Raw genomic sequence first — 22,854 nt, 5'->3', positions numbered from 1 at the left:
CCCACCCCTCCCTCTCCCCCCGTCTCCCTCTCCCCGTCTCTCTCTCCCCGTCTCTCTCTCCCGTCTCTCTCTCCCAGTCTCCCTCTCCCCTCTCCTCTCCCCCCCAGTCTCTCCCCTGTCTCTCTCTCCCCGTCTCTCTCTCTCCCCCCGTCTCTCTCCCCCTGTCTCTCTCCCCCGTCTCTCTCTCCCCCCCCTCTCTCTCCCCCTCTCCCCACCCCCACCCCCAATCTCTCTCCCCCCACCAGTCTCTCTCTCTCCCCACCCGTCTCTCTCTCCCCACCCGTCTCTCTCTCTCCCCACCCGTCTCTCTCTCTCTCCCACTCATCTCTCTCTCTCCTGTCTCTCTCTCTCTCTCTCTCTCTCCTGTCTCTCTCTCTCTCCTGTCTCTCTCTCTCTCTCTGTCTCTCCTGTCTCTCTCTCTCTCTGTCTCTCCTGGAGGAGACTCTCTCTCTCTCCTGTCTCTCTCTCTCTCCTGTCTCTCTCTCCCTGTCTCTCTCTCCCTGTCTCTCTTTCCCCATCTCTCTCTCCCCTCTCTCTCACAAACAGTTTAATTAGTCATTCATTAAAAAAGAATATCCTCTCATTTACAAAAGGCAATGGAAGGTTTGTGTTTTACTGGAAGTTTGAACCAGACGCCAATTTAATTGACAGTCTCAACCTCAAATTGGGTCATTTTGTTGCTCTTAGTGACGAATGCATACGCGAGCTGCCCTTCAGCAGTGTCCCGGGCCCAATGTGGACTCCTCTGTGGTCCAGAGTAATTGAATGGAAAATAAGAAGTCACTTTGCTTTACTTCACCAATTAGAGATGTGTTAAACCCCAGCCAGATTAGGATATGGGGAAAATTGCTGCTCTTTTGGGGTGTTTTTAGTTCAGAGAAAAGTCTAGAATGGAGGAAAATTAAAGCTATAGTGTAGTGTTGCTATACTTACTAACTTCCCCAACTATACTAACCTCCTCAAGTCTCTCCTTGTCCTTCATCAGTACAGACAGAGTGTCCTTCAGTTCTTTCAGCGCACGCCCCTTCTCAGCCACCTGACTCTGTAAGAGGAGACAGTCAGGAGACATGGAGGAAGTCAGTGGAGGAGACAGTCAGGAGACATGGAGGAGACAGTCAGGAGACACGGAGGAGACAGTCAGGAGACACGGAGGAGACAGTCAGGAGACATGGAGGAGACAGACAGGAGACATGGAGGAGACAGTCAGGAGACATGGAGGAGACATGGAGGAGACAGACAGGAGACATGGAGGAGACAGACAGGAGACAGACAGGAGACATGGAGGAGACATGGAGGAGACAGACAGGAGACAGTCAGGAGACATGGAGGAGACAGACAGCAGACAGACAGGAGACAGATAGGAGACATGGAGGAGACAGACAGGAGACAGACAGGAGACATGGAGGAGACATCAATTTAAGATTATGGGTGTTGAGAAAATTATTTGATATCAAATAAACATCAGACTCATCTTAGTTACTTTGTCAAAAAGTACACTTGAAAGCAGAACTCATTTTTCCCTTCATGGAGTTTTAACCTCTAGTGACAAACAATGAATTGATAGCAGCTATAAAAGGGCCTTAACAGTTCCTGTTCAGACAGTAGATTTACACCAGGAGGGACTTCAGACCAGAACATGCCGTTTGAATTCCACAGAGACACTGAACAAAGCCAACTCCTGCATTAGTCAGGCAACAGGAGTCCTCAGTCCAACCCCGTCCCTGGCTATCTCCGTGGGTGTGTCCCAAACGGCACACTATTCTCTATATAGTGCAATACTGTTGTCCAAAGCCCTACAGGCCCTGGTCTAGTGCACTATACAAGGATAGGGTCCCATTTGGGACACAACTTTAGAGTCCGAAACCTGGCGGTCTCAGAACTCACATAAAGAATAATAAAGCCTTCCTCTGGACAGGTTCTGCCCATCAACACAACTGTCCCTGGAGTTGGCCTTCAACTGGACTGATATCTATTTATCTGCTCTGATTCTAGCCTGTTCCCAGACCTGTGTGTGCTTTGGCATGACTATGATAAGTCAGAGGAGATGGCTACATCACTATCACATCCAGATCTGGGACCAGGCTATATCATGGCATGACAATGATAGGGGGAGGGGATAAAACATTCTGATCTGGGACCAGGCTATGGATAAAACATTCTGATCTGGGACCAGGCTATATCATGGCATGACAATGATAGGGAGAGGAGGTTGGATAAAACATTCTGATCTGGGACCAGGCTATATCATGGCATGACAATGATAGGGAGAGGAGGTTGGATAAAACTTCTGATCTGGGACAGGCTATATCATGGCATGACAATGATAGGGAGAGGAGGTTGGATAAAACATTCTGATCTGGGACCAGGCTATATCATGGCATGACAATGATAGGGAGAGGAGGTTGGATAAAACATTCTGATCTGGGACCAGGCTATATCATGGCATGACAATGATAGGGAGAGGAGGTTGGATAAAACATTCTGATCTGGGACCAGGCTATATCATGGCATGACAATGATAGGGAGAGGAGGTTGGATAAAACATTCTGATCTGGGACCAGGCTATATCATGGCATGACAATGATAGGGAGAGGAGGTTGGATAAAACATTCTGATCTGGGACCAGGCTATATCATGGCATGACAATGATAGGGAGAGGTTGGATAAAAGAGGAGGTTGGATAAAACATTCTGATCTGGGACTAGGCTATATCATGGCATGACAATGATAGGGAGAGGAGGTTGGATAAAACATTCTGATCTGGGACCAGGCTATATCATGGCATGACAATGATAGGGAGAGGAGGTTGGATAAAACATTCTGATCTGGGACCAGGCTATATCATGGCATGACAATGATAGGGAGAGGAGGTTGGATAAAACATTCTGATCTGGGACTAGGCTATATCATGGCATGACAATGATAGGGAGAGGAGGTTGGATAAAACATTCTGATCTGGGACCAGGCTATATCATGGCATGACAATGATCTGGGACCAGGGGCATGACAATGATAGGGAGAGGAGGTTGGATAAAACATTCTGATCTGGGACCAGGCTTCTCATCACTTGAACTATCTAGCTCTCCAGGACTGGAGTAGGAGAGTCCTGCTGGTCTGGTCCCAGACCTGTCTGTAACCCTACTCTACACTGACCTGGTAGTGATTCTCCTAGCCTGGTCCCAGACCTGTCTGTAACCCTACTCTACACTGACCTGGTAGTGATTCTCCTAGCCTGGTCCCAGACATGTCAGTTTTGGGTTTGAGGAAACAGAAGCTCAACTGACCTTATATGATCCTCCTCTGGTGATCTCAGATCTGTGTACTGCTCTACATAGTCTGTACCTGGTAGTAGCCCTCCTAGACTGGTATCTACAGAATCTATGGTCTTCCTCAGCTGATCTCAGACCTGTCTATAGTACTGCTCTACAATGTACCTTATAGCGGTCCTCCTCGGCTGATCTCAGACCTGTCTGTAGTACTGCTCTACAATGTACCTTATAGCGGTCCTCCTCGGCTGATCTCAGACCTGTCTGTAGTACTGCTCTACAATGTACCTTATAGCGGTCCTCCTCGGCTGATCTCAGACCTGTCTGTAGTACTGCTCTACAATGTACCTTGTAGCGGTCCTCCTCGGCTGATCTCAGACCTGTCTGTAGTACTGCTCTACAATGTACCTTGTAGCGGTCCTCCTCGGCTGATCTCAGACCTGTCTGTAGTACTGCTCTACAATGTACCTTATAGCGGTCCTCCTCGGCTGATCTCAGACCTGTCTATAGTACTGCTCTACAATGTACCTTGTAGCGGTCCTCCTCGGCTGATCTCAGACCTGTCTGTAGTACTGCTCTACAATGTACCTTATAGCGGTCCTCCTCGGCTGATCTCAGACCTGTCTGTAGTACTGCTCTACAATGTACCTTGTAGCGGTCCTCCTCGGCTGATCTCAGACCTGTCTGTAGTACTGCTCTACAATGTACCTTATAGCGGTCCTCCTCGGCTGATCTCAGACCTGTCTATAGTACTGCTCTACAATGTACCTTGTAGCGGTCCTCCTCGGCTGATCTCAGACCTGTCTGTAGTACTGCTCTACAATGTACCTTATAGCGGTCCTCCTCGGCTGATCTCAGACCTGTCTGTAGTACTGCTCTACAATGTACCTTGTAGCGGTCCTCCTCGGTTGCCAGCTGCAGCTTCAGGCTGCCATTGGTCTTCAGCTGCTCCCTCAGCTTCACCTCCATCTTGGCCAGCTCATCAGCAAACATGCAGCTACGCTCCTTCTCCTCCTAGAGAGACAACACTCTGGTCACAACATGCAGCTACTCTCCTTCTCCTCCTAGAGAGACAACACTCTGGTCACAACATGCAGCTACGCTCCTTCTCCTCCTAGAGAGACAACACTCTGGTCACAACATGTAGCTACTCTCCTCCTAGAGAGACAACACTCTGGTCACAACATGTAGCTACTCTCCTCCTCCTAGAGAGACAACACTCTGGTCACAACATGCAGCTACGCTCCTTCTCCTCCTAGAGAGACAACACTCTGGTCACAACATGCAGCTACTCTCCTTCTCCTCCTAGAGAGACAACACTCTGGTCACAACAAGCAGCTACTCTCCTTCTCCTAGAGAGACAACACTCTGGTCACAACATGCAGCTACACTCCTTCTCCTCCTAGAAAGACAACACTCTGGTCACAACATGCAGCTACTCTCCTTCTCCTCCTAGAGAGACAACACTCTGGTCACAATATGTAGCTACTCTCCTTCTCCTCCTAGAGAGACAACACTCTGGTCACAACATGCAGCTACGCTCCTTCTCCTCCTAGAGAGACAACACTCTGGTCACAACATGCAGCTACACTCCTTCTCCTCCTAGAGAGACAACACTCTGGTCACAACATGTAGCTACTCTCCTTCTCCTCCTAGAGAGACAACACTCTGGTCACAACATGCAGCTACGCTCCTTCTCCTCCTAGAGAGACAACACTCTGGTCACAACATGCAGCTACACTCCTTCTCCTCCTAGAGAGACAACACTCTGGTCACAACATGTAGCTACTCTCCTTCTCCTTCTAGAGAGACAACACTCTGGTCACAACATGCAGCTACACTCCTTCTCCTCCTAGAGAGACAACACTCTGGTCACAACATGTAGCTACTCTCCTTCTCCTTCTAGAGAGACAACACTCTGGTCACAATATGTAGCTACTCTCCTTCTCCTCCTAGAGAGACAACACTCTGGTCACAACATGCAGCTACGCTCCTTCTCCTCCTAGAGAGACAACACTCTGGTCACAACATGCAGCTACACTCCTTCTCCTCCTAGAGAGACAACACTCTGGTCACAACATGTAGCTACTCTCCTTCTCCTCCTAGAGAGACAACACTCTGGTCACAATATGTAGCTACTCTCCTTCTCCTCCTAGAGAGACAACACTCTGGTCACAACATGCAGCTACGCTCCTTCTCCTCCTAGAGAGACAACACTCTGGTCACAACATGCAGCTACACTCCTTCTCCTCCTAGAGAGACAACACTCTGGTCACAACATGTAGCTACTCTCCTTCTCCTCCTAGAGAGACAACACTCTGGTCACAACATGCAGCTACTCTCCTTCTCCTCCTAGAGAGACAACACTCTGGTCACAATATGCAGCTACTCTCCTCCTAGAGAGACAACACTCTGGTCACAATATGTAGCTACTCTCCTTCTAGAGAGACAACACTCTGGTCACAACATGCAGCTACTCTCCTCCTAGAGAGACAACACTCTGGTCACAATATGTAGCTACTCTCCTTCTCCTCCTAGAGAGACAACACTCTGGTCACAACATGCAGCTACTCTCCTCCTAGAGAGACAACACTCTGGTCACAATATGTAGCTACTCTCCTTCTCCTTCTAGAGAGACAACACTCTGGTCACAACATGTAGCTACGCTCCCTTCTCCTCCTAGAGAGACAACACTCTGGTCACAACATGCAGCTACTCTCCTTCTCCTTCTAGAGAGACAACAACACTCTGGTCACAACATGTAGCTACTCTCCTTATCCTTCTAGAGAGACAACACTCTGGTCACAACATGCAGCTACACTCCTTCTCCTCCTAGAGAGACAACACTCTGGTCACAACATGCAGCTACTCTCCTTCTCCTCCTAGAGAGACAACACTCTGGTCACAATATGTAGCTACTCTCCTTCTCCTCATAGAGAGACAACACTCTGGTCACAATATGTAGCTACTCTCCTTCTCCTCCTAGAGAGACAACACTATGGTCACAACATGCAGCTACGCTCCTTCTCCTCCTAGAGAGACAACACTCTGGTCACAACATGCAGCTACTCTCCTCCTTCTAGAGAGACAACACTCTGGTCACAATATGTAGCTACTCTCCTTCTCCTTCTAGAGAGACAACACTCTGGTCACAATATGTAGCTACTCTCCTTCTCCTTCTAGAGAGACAACACTCTGGTCACAACATGCAGCTACTCTCCTTATCCTTCTAGAGAGACAACACTCTGGTCACAACATGCAGCTACTCTCCTTATCCTCCTAGAGAGACAACAACACTCTGGTCACAACATGCAGCTACTCTCCTTATCCTCCTAGAGAGACAACACTGGTCACAACATGCAGCTACTCTCCTTATCCTTCTAGAGAGACAACACTCTGGTCACAACATGCAGCTACTCTCCTTCTCCTCCTAGAGAGACAACAACACTCTGGTCACAACATGCAGCTACTCTCCTTATCCTCCTAGAGAGACAACAACACTCTGGTCACAACATGCAGCTACGCTCCTTCTCCTCCTAGAGAGACAACACTCTGGTCACAACATGCAGCTACTCTCCTTCTCCTCCTAGAGAGACAACACTCTGGTCACAACATGCAGCTACTCTCCTTATCCTCCTAGAGAGACAACACTCTGGTCACAACATGCAGCTACAGAGAGACAACACTCTGGTCACAACATGTAGCTACTCTCCTTCTCCTCCTAGAGAGACAACACTCTGGTCACAATATGTAGCTACTCTCCTTCTCCTCCTAGAGAGACAACACTCTGGTCACAACATGCAGCTACTCTCCTTCTCCTCCTAGAGACAACACTCTGGTCACAACATGCAGCTACTCTCCTTCTCCTCCTAGAGAGACAACACTCTGGTCACAATATGCAGCTACTCTCCTTCTCCTCCTAGAGAGACAACACTCTGGTCACAATATGTAGCTACTCTCCTTCTCCTCCTAGAGAGACAACACTCTGGTCACAATATGTAGCTACTCTCCTTCTCCTCCTAGAGAGACAACACTCTGGTCACAATATGTAGCTACTCTCCTTCTCCTCCTAGAGAGACAACAACACTCTGGTCACAATATGCAGCTACTCTCCTTCTCCTCCTAGAGAGACAACAACACTCTGGTCACAATATGTAGCTACTCTCCTTCTCCTCCTAGAGAGACAACACTCTGGTCACAATATGTAGCTATTCTCCTTCTCCTCCTAGAGAGACAACAACACTCTGGTCATCAACGGTTTCTATTCAAACCAGAACCTCTTGGAAGTGAGGAAAAACTGTCACCTTTGGGGAAACAGTGTTCTCTTTCTATATTTTTTGATTGATTGGTTGCTCTGGTCGACTATGCAAGAACTGGTGACAATATGATGACACCAGACAGGAAGCCAAGAAGAGTTCTTACACTCAGCATCTGTTTGCATTTCCTGTACTTGTCGCTCCTGTCAGACGCCTCTCTGCTGAAACCTTTGAGTTTCTCCTGGATGATGGCCTCCAGCATGGGGTCAGCAGAACCTGGACTCCTGGGGACACACAGGACTGACCGTTACTGACCCATCAATAGGTTTAACATCAAGGACCAAGAAAGTGTTTTATCCTCTGGGATCAAATGCACATCTTGTCTGATGGAAGTGTTATTTTGACCCCTAATTCAACTCTGTTCAATTGACTTTAAATCAAACATTTAGCAAGTAAACCAGACCTGACAGGTTTACAACAAAGGAGGACATGTTTTAATTCAGGGTTTGTATCTGGTAGTAATATGTGAGGGGAATGTGTGTGTACCTGGAACAGAGATGTCTGGACTGACAGACAGAGGGACAGCCATGGTCTCAGCTGCTGGGTTCTTCCTCAGTTCCTAGACACAAACAATATGAAGACACATGTTGATGTGTGTGTGTGTGTGTGTATGTGTGTATATCCATGCCTGTGTGTGTGTCTGTGTATCCATGCCTGTGTGTGTGTCTGTGTATCCATGCCTGTGTGTGTGTGTGTGTGTGTGTGTGTGTGTGTGTGTGTGTGTGTGTGTGTGTGTGTGTGTGTGTGTGTGTGTGTGTGTGTGTATCCATGCCTGTGTGTGTCTGTGTATCCATGCCTGTGTGTGTGTGTGTGTGTGTGTGTGTCCATGCCTGTGTGTGTGTCACTCACCCCAGGTTGTTCAGAGAGCTTGACCACCTGTCTCTGCAGCCTCTGACACTCCTTGTACTTCTCTTTGTAGTGTTCTGCAGCCATGTGCAGCCGGAGCTTCAGGTCCTCCACCTCTCTCTGCAGCTCAGCCACGGTGGCTGGGTCAGCCTCATCCTCCACCTCTCTCTGCAGCTCAGCCACGGTGGCTGGGTCAGCCTCATCCTCCACCTCTCTCTGCAGCTCAGCCACGGTGGCTGGGTCAGCCCCTGCCTCATCCTCCACCCTGCACACCTCAGACTTAGCCTGCTGCTCCCACAACACAACACACAGGGGGACAGTGAGAACAGAGATGGCCACTTCATGTTAACATCAGACCTGTCAAATATTGGAGCAAGTAAACCTTGTCCGATCCAGAACAGGAGTTTAGTTACCAGTTATTTTTAGAGTGAGGTTATTTGATGTACCAGTACACCCCCTGGACAGGACACTAGTCTATCTCCTGTTCCTGTAGTGAGGCAGCTTGATGTACCAGGACACCCCCTGGACAGAACACTAGTCTATCTCCTGTTCCTGTAGTGAGGCAGCTTGATGTACCAGGACACCCCCTGGACAGGACACTAGTCTATCTCCTGTTCCTGTAGTGAGGCAGCTTGATGTACCAGGACACCTCCTGGACAGAACACTAGTCTATCTCCTGTTCCTGTAGTGAGGCAGCTTGATGTACCAGGACACCCCCTGGACAGAACACTAGTATGTCAAATATATCAGCTGCACTTGATTTAGTTTGTCCAGTATAACGGGACAAATGGAATCGTCCCAAAAGTTCAATCTCCAAGCTAAATTGAGTGCAAACTAAGTATACATCCCAAATCCAAACAGCCCTATGGCTCCTGGTCAAAAGAAGAGCGCTAAATCGGGAGCCATTTGGGGACGCAGCCAAATGCATTGAAATCAAGCATCCTCCTTACCGCCTCCCGCTGGGCGTCATCCTTCATCTGTTTCACCAGGGCCTCCAGACGGCTACACTGGGCCAGGGCCTCCTGCTTCCCCTGCTGCAGGGCGTCTGCCTCCAGCCTCATGTGGTACAGGTCAGCCATGGTGCGGTCGCGGGCGCTGGACGCGTCCCTCAGCTCAGCAGACAACATGGAGGCCTGCTGCTGTTTGGCCTGAAGCTGCTCTTCCTTCTGACGAAGCTGTTCCTTCATGGCCTTCAGCTCACTCTGCACAGGGACACCAGGGGAGAGAGGTCAATACATACACAGGGACACCAGGGAGAGAGGTCAATACATGCACAGGGACACCAGGGGAGAGAGGTCAATACATGCACAGGGTCACCAGGGGAGAAAGGTCAATACATGCACAGGGACACCAGGGGAGAGAGGTCAATACATACACAGGGACACCAGGGAGAGAGGTCAATACATGCACAGGGACACCAGGGGAGAGAGGTCAATACATGCACAGGGACACCAGGGGAGAGAGGTCAATACATACACAGGGACACCAGGGGAGAAAGGTCAATACATGCACAGGGACACCAGGGGAGAGAGGTCAATACATGCACAGGGACACCAGGGGAGAGAGGTCAATGCATGCACAGGGACACCAGGGGAGAGAGGTCAATACATGCACAGGGACACCAGGGGAGAGAGGTCAATACATACACAGGGACACCAGGGAGAGAGGTCAATACATGCACAGGGACACCAGGGAGAGAGGTCAATACATGCACAGGGTCACCAGGGGAGAGAGGTCAATACATGCACAGGGACACCAGGGGAGAGAGGTCAATACATACACAGGGACACCAGGGAGAGAGGTCAATACATGCACAGGGACACCAGGGGAGAGAGGTCAATACATGCACAGGGACACCAGGGAGAGAGGTCAATACATGCACAGGGACACCAGGGAGAGAGGTCAATACATGCACAGGGTCACCAGGGGAGAGAGGTCAATACATACACAGGGACACCAGGGGAGAAAGGTCAATACATGCACAGGGACACCAGGGGAGAAAGGTCAATACATGCACAGGGACACCAGGGGAGAGAGGTCAATACATGCACAGGGACACCAGGGGAGAGAGGTCAATACATGCACAGGGACACCAGGGGAGAGAGGTCAATACATGCACAGGGACACCAGGGGAGAGAGGTCAATACATGCACAGGGACACCAGGGGAGAGAGGTCAATACATACACAGGGACACCAGGGAGAGAGGTCAATACATGCACAGGGACACCAGGGGAGAGAGGTCAATACATACACAGGTATAAAGGTCAGTACATACACATCTCTCTCTCTCACATATACACAGGTATGGATGAACAAATCACACACTCGGAATTAACATTTGTTGTGAGTTCGAATCCCCAGTCTACCCTCTGCCGTTGTGCCTTTGAGCAAGGACGGCTCCATGGGCGCTGCTCTGCGGCTTTGACGGTGTTGCCTCTAGTCTCTTGTATGTGTGCGGTCCATATTCCCTACCACCTATATAGTGCACTGGTCCAAAGTAGGGATCTGGGAGGCTGCCATGATAAGATCATGATTCTTACCAAAGGGGAGGCCTGGGCCAGGACCTCCTGGTGTTGTTTCTCCTTCTCAGTGAGGAAGGAGCGGAGGCGTCCCACCTCCTCTTTGAACTGAGCGATGGTGTTCTCCTTGTTTACATCCACAGCCTTCAGCATCTGCAGCTCTGCACTCAGCTTCGTGTTCTCCAGCTCACGCTTCTTCAGGTGGATCTAGAACCGCAAACAAATATTTTAAAATAGCAAATCACATTACAATCAGAAAGGATCCAAGCATTTCAAATGGTCCCAGAAAGACGGACAATGTAGGGGGTTGGTATACAAAAGGAATCATTAAAAGGGCAGCTATGTTTCCGCCTGGTGTTCCAGACACCCCTCTGTGCTATATTAATCAGCATCCTTCATCAACATGCAGCCAGCAGCGTTTCTGACTCCTAAAAGAAATGCAGCATAACCTTAATTACAACACAGAGATTGAGGTGGGCTCGTTAAACTACCCTGCAGTCCCACTCTGTATGACGCCACCAAAATGGCCCCCTATTCACTATGTAGTGCACTACTTTTGACCAGGGGTCATAGGGCTCTGGTCAAAAGTAGTACACTATAAAGGGAATAGGGTGCCAATTGGGACACTAAATGAGCAGCTTTCACTGGTGCTGCCGTGGCGACAGTGTGCCTGTGTGTGTTCCACTCCTAGTTCCTGAGCTGTACACACCAGTCACCACCACCACTACTACTAAACTCCCCAGAAACAGCAGGCGAGAACCAGGCGGAAGAGGGCCGGAACAGACCATCCCCTATTCAGCCAGAACACTGTGGGATCCCACTGAGCAGGGAAACAGCAGCTACATACACTAATGACATTATCTGGACTGAGAGAAGTGGTGAGATTATCTGGACTGAGAGAAGTGGTCAGATTACCTGGACTGAGAGAAGTGGTCAGATTACCTGGACTGAGAGAAGTGGTGAGATTATCTGGACTGAGAGAAGTGGTCAGATTACCTGGACTGAGAGAAGTGGTGAGATTATCTGGACTGAGAGAAGTGGTGAGATTATCTGGACTGAGAGAAGTGGTGAGATTATCTGGACTGAGAGAAGTGGTGAGATTATCTGGACTGAGAGAAGTGGTGAGATTATCTGGACTGAGAGAAGTGGTGAGATTATCTGGACTGAGAGAAGTGGTGATTATCTGGACAGAGAAGTGGTGAGATTATCTGGACTGAGAGAAGTGGTCAGATTACATGGATTGAGAGAAGTGGTCAGATTACCTGGACTGAGCGAAGTGGTCAGATTACCTGGACTGAGAGAAGTGGTGAGATTACATGGACTGAGAGAAGTGGTCAGATTACATGGACTGAGAGAAGTGGTCAGATTACATGGACTGAGAGAAGTGGTCAGATTACATGGACTGAGAGAAGTGGTCAGATTACCTGGATTGAGAGAAGTGGTCAGATTACCTGGACTGAGATAAGTGGTCAGATTACCTGGACTGAGAGAAGTGGTCAGATTACCTGGACTGAGAGAAGTGGTCAGATTATCTGAGTGGCATGTTGACTATAGTCCAAAAGACATCTCTGGTATGATTCCAGTCATTTTGCCAAAATTCCCAGGCTTTTCATAAATCCCGGTTGCAGGAAATCTGGAATCGTCCGAGCAGGATTTATGGAAAACCTGGGAATTTTGCAACCCTTGGTATGATCCTTCACAGCTAGTCACATGACTCATAGTACACAAGCAGTGTGCGCAACCTGTGTGTGTGTGTGTGTGTGTGTGTGTGTGTGTGTGTGTGTGTGTGAGTGAGAGAGAGAGAGACCTTGTAGAGCTCCTTCTCATCCTTCTCATCCTTCTGGTGTGACTCCAGGCCGTCCTTCTCCAGAGTCAGCTTCTTCACTCGGTCCTTCAGGCTATCCAGCTCTGTCTCTTTCTGCAGGCCCTTCTGGGTGACTCTTATCAGGTCATCCTCCAACTGCAGGACCCTGGCTGTGGCTTCCTCCAGCCTCCTTTTCACCTCCTCTCTCTCCTCCTGCAGGGCCTGGCACGACACCTGCACCTCCTGGGGACAGAGAGAGAGGGAGGGAGTTAGTAACTTGTAAACTTAAAAATGTATGTTTTGTGCCCCTTTTTACCCAGCAAACCAGAGAGCAGGAGACAAGTTGTGAGAACCTGAGACAGTGAGATTCTCTTCTATCATCAACTAGTTTCCCTAAAGAATGTTGTTGGTTTGTCATTCCTAACGTTCAGATAGAAATACGTGACACAGAACAGACATGCTTCTCTGTCATGTAGATTAGAATAGGGAACCATGTCAGGACATATATCTGCAACGTCTTCAATTGAATCACTTCCGTGCTGTGACAGACAGGCGGCTGCTGGAGGAAATCCCAGCCATTTCCCAGCCAGTCCCGTCTGTGTCAAACACTGAGACACTGCCAGGCCTTTATGGATTCAAATCTCCCAAACACACACACACACACACACACACACACCCTGTAAATCCAATACTAACAGTGTGGCTGTGAGCGGAGGAGGAAAACAATAAATACTACTTCTGAGATGTAAAATCATCTGGCCACAAATCATCCATTTCAATCTGGCGTGTTATTGTTCTATGAGGCTGGAAGGGAAGTTTGCTTTGTCGTAAGTACAGGCCTGCACAACGACGGCTCCAAAAGGCATTGCAGCAGATTTGGAATTTGTTTCTACTGTAAGTTTATGAGCCGAATTTTGGAATCATTTTTTTTCGCAGCACATAAAAAAAACCATATAAAAAGTGTTGTCGTAAAATTAACAGCCACCAAATGTGTAATTATGTTTTCATCTCAAAGCCATTTTCTAAACCAGCAACTTTATGGAACGGAATAGTTCTATGAGTTATCATTAACACAATGTTTTAAAGATGCATGTCAATGTATTAAATATCTGGTGTTGAACAGTGATCACACTCAAGATCATTACTGTCAACTTCTTTATTTCTTTATAATGGTTAGAGGTGGAACGATGTGTGTGTGTGGCACACTGGGGGATACTGCGAGACAGGCTAGAGGGAGACGTTTCAACTGCCACCAGGGTCGTGTTCAGTGGACACAGCACAGAGAAAAAAATGGTTGGGAAATGAGTGAGGAACAAACTGAACTTGACATTGAACTTGACATTGTTGTCCGTTTCAAAGGGTTTTGCTACGTTTTGCTCCACCTGCCAGGAGTTGTTCTCACCTGGGTCTCTCGACTCAGTTGGGCAAACTTCTCTTTCTCCTGCTCACACTCTTTATGCAGTCTCCCCTTCTCCTCCTCCAGCTGCACCTTCTCATTCTGCAGGAGGCTCATGGTCTGAACCAGCTCTTCCTTCTCTCTGTGGGCCTCCTCCATCTTTTGCTGCAGGGACAAAGAGAAAGCATTGAGGTGTGTGTGTATTCATGCGGGTGCGTGTGTATCGTTGCACAGCCTGGTTCTCGCTCTCTGACATACCTCCAGGTATCCGGTCCTGGTGGTGACCACCAGGATGTCCGAGTTGCACTCATCCTCCACGGTCAGCAGCTCGTCCTCTGAGGGGCTCTGAGCCCGGAACAGGAAGGGCGTGCTGGCCCCTCGGATCTCCCCCTTGTGGGTCACATAGCAGAACTGGTAGAACTCCCCATCGTCGTTGGGCACGTAGTATCCTGAGGGAGGAACACAACAACCAACATCACAAACAGTCTAGGGCTAGGGGGTCATTCTGGACGGGACCTAGGTATCTAGGGTCATATCAGGTAGCAAGTAGCCTAGCGGTTACGACTGTTGGGCCAGTAACTGAAAGGTTGCTGGTTCGAATCCTTGAGCAAGGCACTTAACTGTAATTGCCCCTGTAAGTCGCTCTGAATAAGAATGTCTGCTAAATGACTCAAATGTCAACGTCAAGCCTCTCAGAGTAGGAGAGCTGAACTATGAACCCCACCCCCCAATCTACATAATCATGTTCATTGTGATTTAAAACATAAAACAAATGCTCAGGATCTCAGTTTCAACCTTAAGCAACAGATCCCTTTTCTGGTCCCAGTCCCAGTCTACCTATTAATAAAGAACGCAATGAACACAATGAAAACCATCTTGTTAACACCAAAACAAGAAATCCCTTAAAGGGTAGAGTTTCATATTTTACTGTGTTGGTATAAAAGTCTTAACAGCTCTCTGAGGTGCAAGGCCTCTTGACTTGAGGTTAGAAAAAGTGTCAAAGTTGTATAAAACCACGGCGGAGTCAGTGGTCCCAAATCACACCTTGAAACACCACGGCTCTGTGGATGGCAGTGCCCTCAGTGTGGTCCTCAGGAACAGGACACCACAAGAATGTGTAATAGTCCCTCGCTGTGCTCCATCCAACCTGCAACACAGAGGAGTGGGGGTGGACACAATGCACCACATCACACACAGGTTGTACCTAAAAATGGCACCCTATTCACTACAGAGTGCACTACATCACACTACCTAGTGCACTACATAGGGAACAGGGTACCATTTGGGACATAAATCCAGTAATAATAGAGCAGGTTAGGGGACAGCGAAACCACCCAAAGCTGTGAAACAGTATCCTGCCTACACATGACACAGTGGCATTGTAGCCACCCTGAAAAGGCACAGCGATGGCGAAACGTTGCTGTTTTAACCAATAAACCACAGAGTTTATATAGAGTGTGTGACTGTGTATTTTTATAGTTTACAGTTTATTCGCCGTCAGTCAGCACCTCTACACTAAATCATTTTCTCTGGTTGTACGCCAGCTCATGCTTTTTATTAGCCAATATGGAGCTACCACAATGTAGAGGAATGGTCCTATATGGTGTCGATTTGGGCCACAATCATGAAAACCCTTTGCAATATAAAAACGTAAAAACACCACTTAGGCTCTAGGTTATGTGAAGGTTTTAGACGTGAAAATGGGGGATGGTTTCAACATTCCTATATTCCTGCGTGCACGTATCGTGTATGGCCTATAATGAGGCCCGGCCTGGTCAACATGCTCCGCTGTGGAACAGCGGCAACAGCTCACCTCAAACAGGAAGGGGAAAATAGGTGAAAATGTTATACATCAAAATGGAAACCAAGATGTAATTATATGAATTTTATGTGTTAACTGATGGCTGGTGAGGGAAGTACAGAAATACATCCAGAATGTCAGCCCAGGGTCATAAAACTGTCAAACGGAATCAGAATCACAGTGCTGCCTGGGGTTCCAGGTCTAGGCTCTCAGTGCTGCCTGGGGTTCCAGGTCGAGGCTACAGTCAGTGCTGCCTGGGGTTCCAGGTCTAGGCTACAGGCTCAGTGCTGCCTGGGGTTCCTACACTACAGGCTCAGTGCTGCCTGGGGTTCCAGGTCTACACTACAGGCTCAGTGCTGCCTGGGGTTCCAGGTCTACACTACAGGCTCAGTGCTGCCTGGGGTTCCAGGTCTACACTACAGGCTCAGTGCTGCCTGGGGTTCCAGGTCGAGGCTACAGGCTCAGTGCTGCCTGGGGTTCCAGGTCTAGGCTACAGGCTCAGTGCTGCCTGGGGTTCCAGGTCTACACTACAGGCTCAGTGCTGGCCTGGTCGGTCAAACTATGATACAGACAACACCAAAACTTTAATCTAACCAATGAGACTTTATGTAAGCAAAAACAAAATCTCTCCCCATCACAAATACTCTCACAGTTTGTTTACATATGGTCAGCGTGCTCCTTCCATCCGTCTGACCAGCTTGTTTTTCCCCACTACCGCATCATTGCTGTGTGTGTGTGTGTGTTACAGATGCTCCTGTGCTACGCTACAATGATGCCAGTGTTGTTGAGAGTACCTGGGTAGTTGTCCCTGGGGGCGTTCCCACTTCCAGCCGTAAAGAACAGGAAGTTATTAAAGCAGGCACATAGTTAGTGACTGTCATTACAGAATGAAGGAAGGCCAGTAGAAGTAGGCTTTTACTGCAGTAACACTCATTAGTGGTGAGAGAGGTGAGAGTCAGGGGCTGAAGAGACTCTCAGGACTGGACTAAAGCACCTTTCACAGGACCAGAGGGCCTAGTCTGCCCTGTAAGCAGCCACATTTACAACCAGGAGAGGAGTGGATACTGCGTGTATACATGGGTCTAATCATGCTGGAAACGTAGACTTAATCCAATAGGTCTATTGGCGGGATAGGTTTGTATAACAATAGCGTGCACAAAGTGAGAATCTTGAGTTCCCACAACAGACCAAAGCCATTTAGCTGATCCAAGAGCTAAGCTAATTATACCCTTTAAACATGCAAAACACATTCTTAACAAAAAACAGTATGCCAACATGCTTAAAATACTTCCCATAAAACACACCACGTAATGTCAGCAAGTTGCAGGTTAGGGACTAGCAGCTAGCATAGTAAGCTGCAGGTTAGGGACTAGTAGCTAGCATAGTAAGCTGCAGGTTAGGGACTAGTAGCTAGCATAGTACGCTACAGGTTGGGACCAGTAGCTAGCATAGTACGCTGCAGGTTAGGGGGACAGTAGCTAGCATAGCACGCTGCAGGTTAGGGACTAGGCTAGGTAAACTGCAGGTTAGGGACCTAGTAGCTAGCATAGTAAGCTGCAGGTTAGGGACTAGCAGCTAGCATAGTAAGCTGCAGGTTAGGGACCAGTAGCTAGCATAGTAAACTGCAGGTTAGGGACTAGCAGCTGCAGGTTGATAGTAAGCTGCAGGTTAGGGACCAGTAATAGCTAGCATAGTAAGCTGCAGGTTAGGGGACTAGTAGCATAGCATAGTAAACTGCAGGTTAGGGACTAGCAGCTAGCATAGTAAGCTGCAGGTTAGGGACTAGTAGCTAGCATAGTAAGCTGCAGGTTAGGGACTAGTAGCTAGCATAGTACGCTACAGGTTAGGGACCAGTAGCTAGCATAGTAAGCTGCAGATTAGGGACTAGTAGCTAGCATAGTAAGCTGCAGGTTAGGACTAGTAGCTAGCATAGTACGCTACAGTTTAGGGACCAGTAGCTAGCATAGTACGCTGCAGGTTGGGGGCTAGTAGCTAGCATATTACGCTGCAGGTTAGGACTAGCAGCTAGCATACTAAGCTGCAGGTTAGGGACTAGTAGCTAGCATAGTAAGCTGCAGGTTAGGGACTAGCAGCTAGCATAGTAAGCTGCAGGTTAGGACTAGTAGCTAGCATAGTAAGCTGCAGGTTAGGGACTAGCAGCTAGCATAGTAAGCTGCAGGTTAGGACTGGTACTAGTAGCTAGCATAGTAAACTGCAGGTTAGGGACTGGCAGCTGGCATAGTAAGCTGCAGGTTAGGGACTAGTAGCATAGCTGCAGGTTAGGGACTAGTAGCTAGCATAGTACGCTGCAGGTTAGGACCAGTAGCTAGCATAGTACGCTGCAGGTTAGGGGCTAGTAGCTAGGATAGTACGCTGCAGGTTAGGGACTGGCAGCTAGCATAGTACGCTACAGGTTAGGGGCTTAGTAGCTAGCATAGTAAACTGCAGGTTAGGGACTAGCAGCTAGCATAGTAAGCTGCAGGTTAGGGACTAGTAGCTACTGCATAGTACGCTGCAAGTTAGGGACTAGTAGCTAGCATAGTACACTGCAGGTTAGGGACTAGTAGCTAGCATAGTACGCTACAGGTTAGGGACCAGTAGCTAGCATAGTACGCTGCAGGTTAGGGCTAGTAACTAGCATAGTATGCTGCAGGTTAGGGACTAGTAGCTAGCACAGTACGCTGCAGGTTAGGGGCTAGTTGCTAGCATAGTACGGTGCAGGTTAGGGGCTAGTAGCTAGCATAGTACGCTGCAGGTTAGGGGCTAGTAGCTGGCATAGTACGCTGCAGGTTAGGGGCTAGTAGCTGCGCTGCAAGGTAGCATAGTACACTGCAGGTTAGGGGCTAGTAGCTAGCATAGTACGCTGCAGGTTAGGGGCTAGTAGCTAGCATAGTACGCTACAGGTTAGGGCTAGTAGCTAGCATAGTACACTGCTGCAACAGTTGAAGGCGTTCTTGTTTGCCATGTTTGTTAGCATATAGCCTAGTCCAAGGCAGGAGCCCATCTCCTGTTTCTGTAGCATGGGGCGGCGCGATGTAAGAGCACCCCTAGACAGGACTATCACACTGTATCAATCAAACAGGGACACTCCTCTATCACGGCACTCCTCTATCACAGTTTGTGTGTGCGCTCAGAGCACAACTCAAAGCAACCATTCCAACATCAAATCAAATCAAATGTATTTATATAGCCCTTCGTACATCAGCTGATATCTCAAAGTGCTGTACAGAAACCCAGCCTAAAACCCCAAACAGCAAACAATGAAACATCAAAGAGCCATAGACAGATAGAACAGGCAGAAGACACGGTGCTGCCTAACAAGAGTCTGTCTGTCCCCTCGGACTGCTCTGCTGCTGATGCTAAATAAATGGTTGGATGAAACGTTTTGTTTATCTTGGCGAGTGGTACCGTGCAATTATGACATTTGTTGTACACAACTATTGGTTTGCATAGCCTAGGTACATGTACATGTTCAAATGTTCTGAGAAACTAGGTTAAATCATGGAAAAGCAACCTTTCAGTTAGTGGCCCAGCGCTCTAACCGCTAGGAAACCTGCCGCCCTACACACCCAGTATAGTTTTAACACCCTATTGCTCTACCCTATCATGACTTATCAGATCAGTGCAGATGGAGAGAAAAAGACAAGGACAGGAAACCATTTCATGCTGAAAGATAAAGACAAAATGTTTATCTGAGTTCATCCGTTATGAGGCGATAGCAGCTCCAAGTCACTAGGGGGCGATAGCACCTTATAGGCTGAGGTATTGGACCAAGCCGTGAAGTTGCACCACACAGCACAGCTCTGGGGACAGTGAGTGAAGTAGAATTTGATAAAAATCATCTGTGTGTTTTGGTATGAGGCCTTAATAATTTTGATCTACTTCCACTGTCCTCCAAGAGTTGCTGATTTCCTCGTCACTTCAGTTTGGTCCTCAAGTTAGGTAGCAGCAGTGTTCTTCCCTTCCCACAGAGAGAATGAGTCATGGTCCAGGTATCTGTCCTCCTGTGAGTGCTGCCTGGAGCTCAGCAGCACCCCAGCCTCCTGTCTGTCAACACGCCCGGGAACATTTACACGATTTATGTTCCACACTGCTCTGCTTTTCCACCTTGGTGAATTAGCGTGTTAGGGTTTGGGAGAACTTGCACCACTGCTGCAGTTAGGTGCTGTGGTATGCCATCGCCATCAGACAACACTCCAATCAAATCCACGACTCCAATATTTCAAACAAATTCCCAGATGTTCCCTGATCCTCCCCCTTGTGTCGGACGCTGTGTCCCAAATTACACACGATCCCCTACATAGTGCTCTAAAGTAGTGCCCTATATAGGGAACAGGGTGCCATTTGGGACAGTCTCAGTCCCAATATAACAACAAGACTGACTGGAGCTTGTCCTCTCTGCCATGCTACACTTCACAGATTAAACAGCAGGTTCATGTTTAAAAGAAACTTGTGTTCTGCTTTTATGGAGCCAGTTTATGGTTCTGGTTTAAACTCAAACTTAATCATTTTATCCGTTCAATTAGATATAATTATATGACACTGAAAGTCACTTTTTACTGAAGGCTTCTGCCATACGCTCTGATAAAAATAAAAAATAAAATCTGCAGTGCCATAAAACTACAGAGAAACAGAAGCAATCGTGTGTGTGTGTGTGTTTGTGTGTGTGTGTTGAACTGCATTCAATCCAGCCCACATAGAGAGAAAACAGAAACAGACTGCTGCTTTGATCTGGTCTGATGAGATGTGAGCCCAGACATACAGACCACCTCTCATCAGTTCCACATCTCCTTTATAGTAGCATTCCTGCTGCTGGTCTCCTGCTGGATGAGGCCCTCGCCCAGCTCCACTCTGCCCGCTATCTTTCACTACAGAATTGGCTCAAATCAATACCTGCCAGTGCATTGGATTTAATGTGCTCCTATAACCAGATCCATCTGGGACACGCCAGTCTGCAGAGCAGGACAACAAGACCCCCCCCCCTTCTGCTCTGCCAACCTCACTTTTCATACTGAGAGTGCACTCAAATACATTGGTTACAGGACATGGCTTACCTTACTTTAAAAAAACACTTACTTTTTTTTTTTTACATGAGTAAAGCAAAACCTCTCAGATAAACCTGGAGTCTTGAGAGTTCAGTTAAGTACTAAATGGCACCCTATATAGTGCACTATTGTTTACCAGGGCCATATGGAGCCTGACCAAAAGTAGTGCCCTATAAAAGGGATAGGAACTATTAGGGACACACAACAATTCTAATATGCTTGCTCACAGCGAGTGGATTGAGCCAGATAGGAATTATAGGTCAGTAGGTGTCCAGGTTCCCACTCTAGAAGTGTAATCAAGTTTGGAAGACAGATGCCCTTGGTCCTTTAAAATAGAATTTACCTGTTATGGGCAGATGAATAAGCAACATGACATTATTATTCTACACAGTGTGGCCAGGGGTACTTCCTGCTTACAGGCTTCAACAATAACATGATGACCACAACTGACCAGACTAACACTATGGAACGCATTGGGAACTAGTCTGGTCCCAGATCTGTTCGTGCTCTTGCCAACTCCATCGCTGTGGAAAATGTTTGGCGTGACAAGGTGTTGGCATGATAGCATAAACACAATGACACTATATATAGGCTAATTGGGAGGAGCTAAATAATGGCAGATTTGGAATTGTGTTTGATTTCTGTAAGCTGAAAGTAACCCTGTGTGATGTACGCTATATTAGTCCACCTTAAATGAGACGAATTGGAGAGGAACGAGAGAGGACGGACTCACCTTGAATATGCCAACCCAGTCCTTCTGGTGTGGTTTGATGAACTGGGTGAGTGTAGTGACACTCTAGAGCGGCGTGGGGCAGGTAGCTCTTCCCCACGTTCTGGAAGATGACGTGTGCAAAGTTTGACGTGTCCATGGCACTGCCACTGATGTCCCGTCCAGGAAGAGAGCCATCGGTCACTCAGCACAGGCTGCATGGGACGAGAAGGAGGACAACAGAGAGGCATGGGTCACTGCACAGGCTGCATGGGACGAGAAGGAGGACAACAGAGAGGCATGGATCACTCAGCACAGGCTGCATGGGACGAGAAGGAGGACAACAGAGAGGCATGGGTCACTCAGCACAGGCTGCATGGGACGAGAAGGAGGACAACAGAGAGGCATGGGTCACTCAGCACAGGCTGCATGGGACGAGAAGGAAGACAACAGAGAGGCATGGGTCACTCAGCACAGGCTGCATGGGACGAGAAGGAGGACAACAGAGAGGCATCAGTCACTCAGCACAGGCTGCATGGGAAGAGAAGGAGGACAACAGAGAGGCATGGGTCACTCAGCACAGGCTGCATGGGACGAGAAGGAGGACAACAGAGAGGCATGGGTCACTCAGCACAGGCTGCATGGGAAGAGAAGGAGGACAACAGAGAGGCATGGGTCACTCAGCACAGGCTGCATGGGAAGAGAAGGAGGACAACAGAGAGGCATGGGTCACTCAGCACAGGCTGCATGGGAAGAGAAGGAGGACAACAGAGAGGCATGGGTCACTCAGCACAGGCTGCATGGGAAGAGAAGGAGGACAACAGAAGAGAGGCATGGGTCACTCAGCACAGGCTGCATGGGAAGAGAAGGAGGACAACAGAGAGGCATGGGTCACTCAGCACAGGCTGCATGGGACGAGAAGGAGGACAGCATGGGTCACTCAGCACAGGCTGCATGGGAAGAGAAGGAGGACAACAGAGAGGCATGGGTCACTCAGCACAGGCTGAATGGGAAGAGAAGGAGGACAACAGAGAGGCATGGGTCACTCAGCACAGGCTGCATGGGAAGAGAAGGAGGACAACAGAGAGGCATGGGTCACTCAGCACAGGCTGCATGGGAAGAGGAGGAGGACAACAGAGAGGCATGGGTCA

The 22,854-nt window shown here is 48.5% G+C and overlaps 1 protein-coding gene and 2 long non-coding RNA genes across 12 annotated transcripts in view; 1 reads left to right on the top strand and 2 right to left on the bottom strand.

Moving 5' to 3' along the window:
• Positions 1-22,854, bottom strand: part of LOC118374687 (tax1-binding protein 1 homolog B-like) — a 39,852-nt gene that overhangs the window by 14,147 nt on the left and 2,851 nt on the right. Inside the window, 13 exon segments of the mRNA XM_052502200.1 lie at positions 956-1,042; positions 4,155-4,280; positions 7,689-7,807; positions 8,069-8,141; positions 8,432-8,716; positions 9,379-9,630; positions 10,970-11,155; positions 12,756-12,995; positions 14,155-14,313; positions 14,407-14,597; positions 15,193-15,295; positions 21,728-21,776; positions 21,778-21,918. Of these exon segments, the coding sequence (XP_052358160.1) occupies positions 956-1,042; positions 4,155-4,280; positions 7,689-7,807; positions 8,069-8,141; positions 8,432-8,716; positions 9,379-9,630; positions 10,970-11,155; positions 12,756-12,995; positions 14,155-14,313; positions 14,407-14,597; positions 15,193-15,295; positions 21,728-21,776; positions 21,778-21,863 (1,956 nt within the window). The 5' untranslated portion in view covers positions 21,864-21,918.
• LOC127918930 (uncharacterized) lies at positions 2,145-3,166 on the top strand. 2 transcript variants are annotated; one of them, XR_008101387.1, is made up of 4 exons: positions 2,145-2,273; positions 2,402-2,658; positions 2,738-2,870; positions 3,026-3,166. It is a non-coding gene; the product is annotated as an uncharacterized LOC127918930 (long non-coding RNA). The 2 variants fall into 2 exon arrangements; XR_008101388.1 differs by lacking the exon at positions 3,026-3,166 and adding an exon at positions 2,936-2,987.
• LOC127918929 (uncharacterized) lies at positions 11,162-12,748 on the bottom strand. 9 transcript variants are annotated; one of them, XR_008101381.1, is made up of 3 exons: positions 12,427-12,748; positions 12,211-12,372; positions 11,162-12,131 (listed from the first exon to the last, which is right to left on the bottom strand). It is a non-coding gene; the product is annotated as an uncharacterized LOC127918929 (long non-coding RNA). The 9 variants fall into 9 exon arrangements; XR_008101379.1 differs by having other exon boundaries at positions 12,238-12,372; XR_008101378.1 differs by having other exon boundaries at positions 12,265-12,372.

Source organism: Oncorhynchus keta, unplaced genomic scaffold (genome assembly GCF_023373465.1).
Source record: "Oncorhynchus keta strain PuntledgeMale-10-30-2019 unplaced genomic scaffold, Oket_V2 Un_contig_15275_pilon_pilon, whole genome shotgun sequence".
Taxonomy (NCBI): domain Eukaryota; kingdom Metazoa; phylum Chordata; class Actinopteri; order Salmoniformes; family Salmonidae; genus Oncorhynchus; species Oncorhynchus keta.
This window is presented reverse-complemented; position numbering and strand designations above follow the sequence as displayed.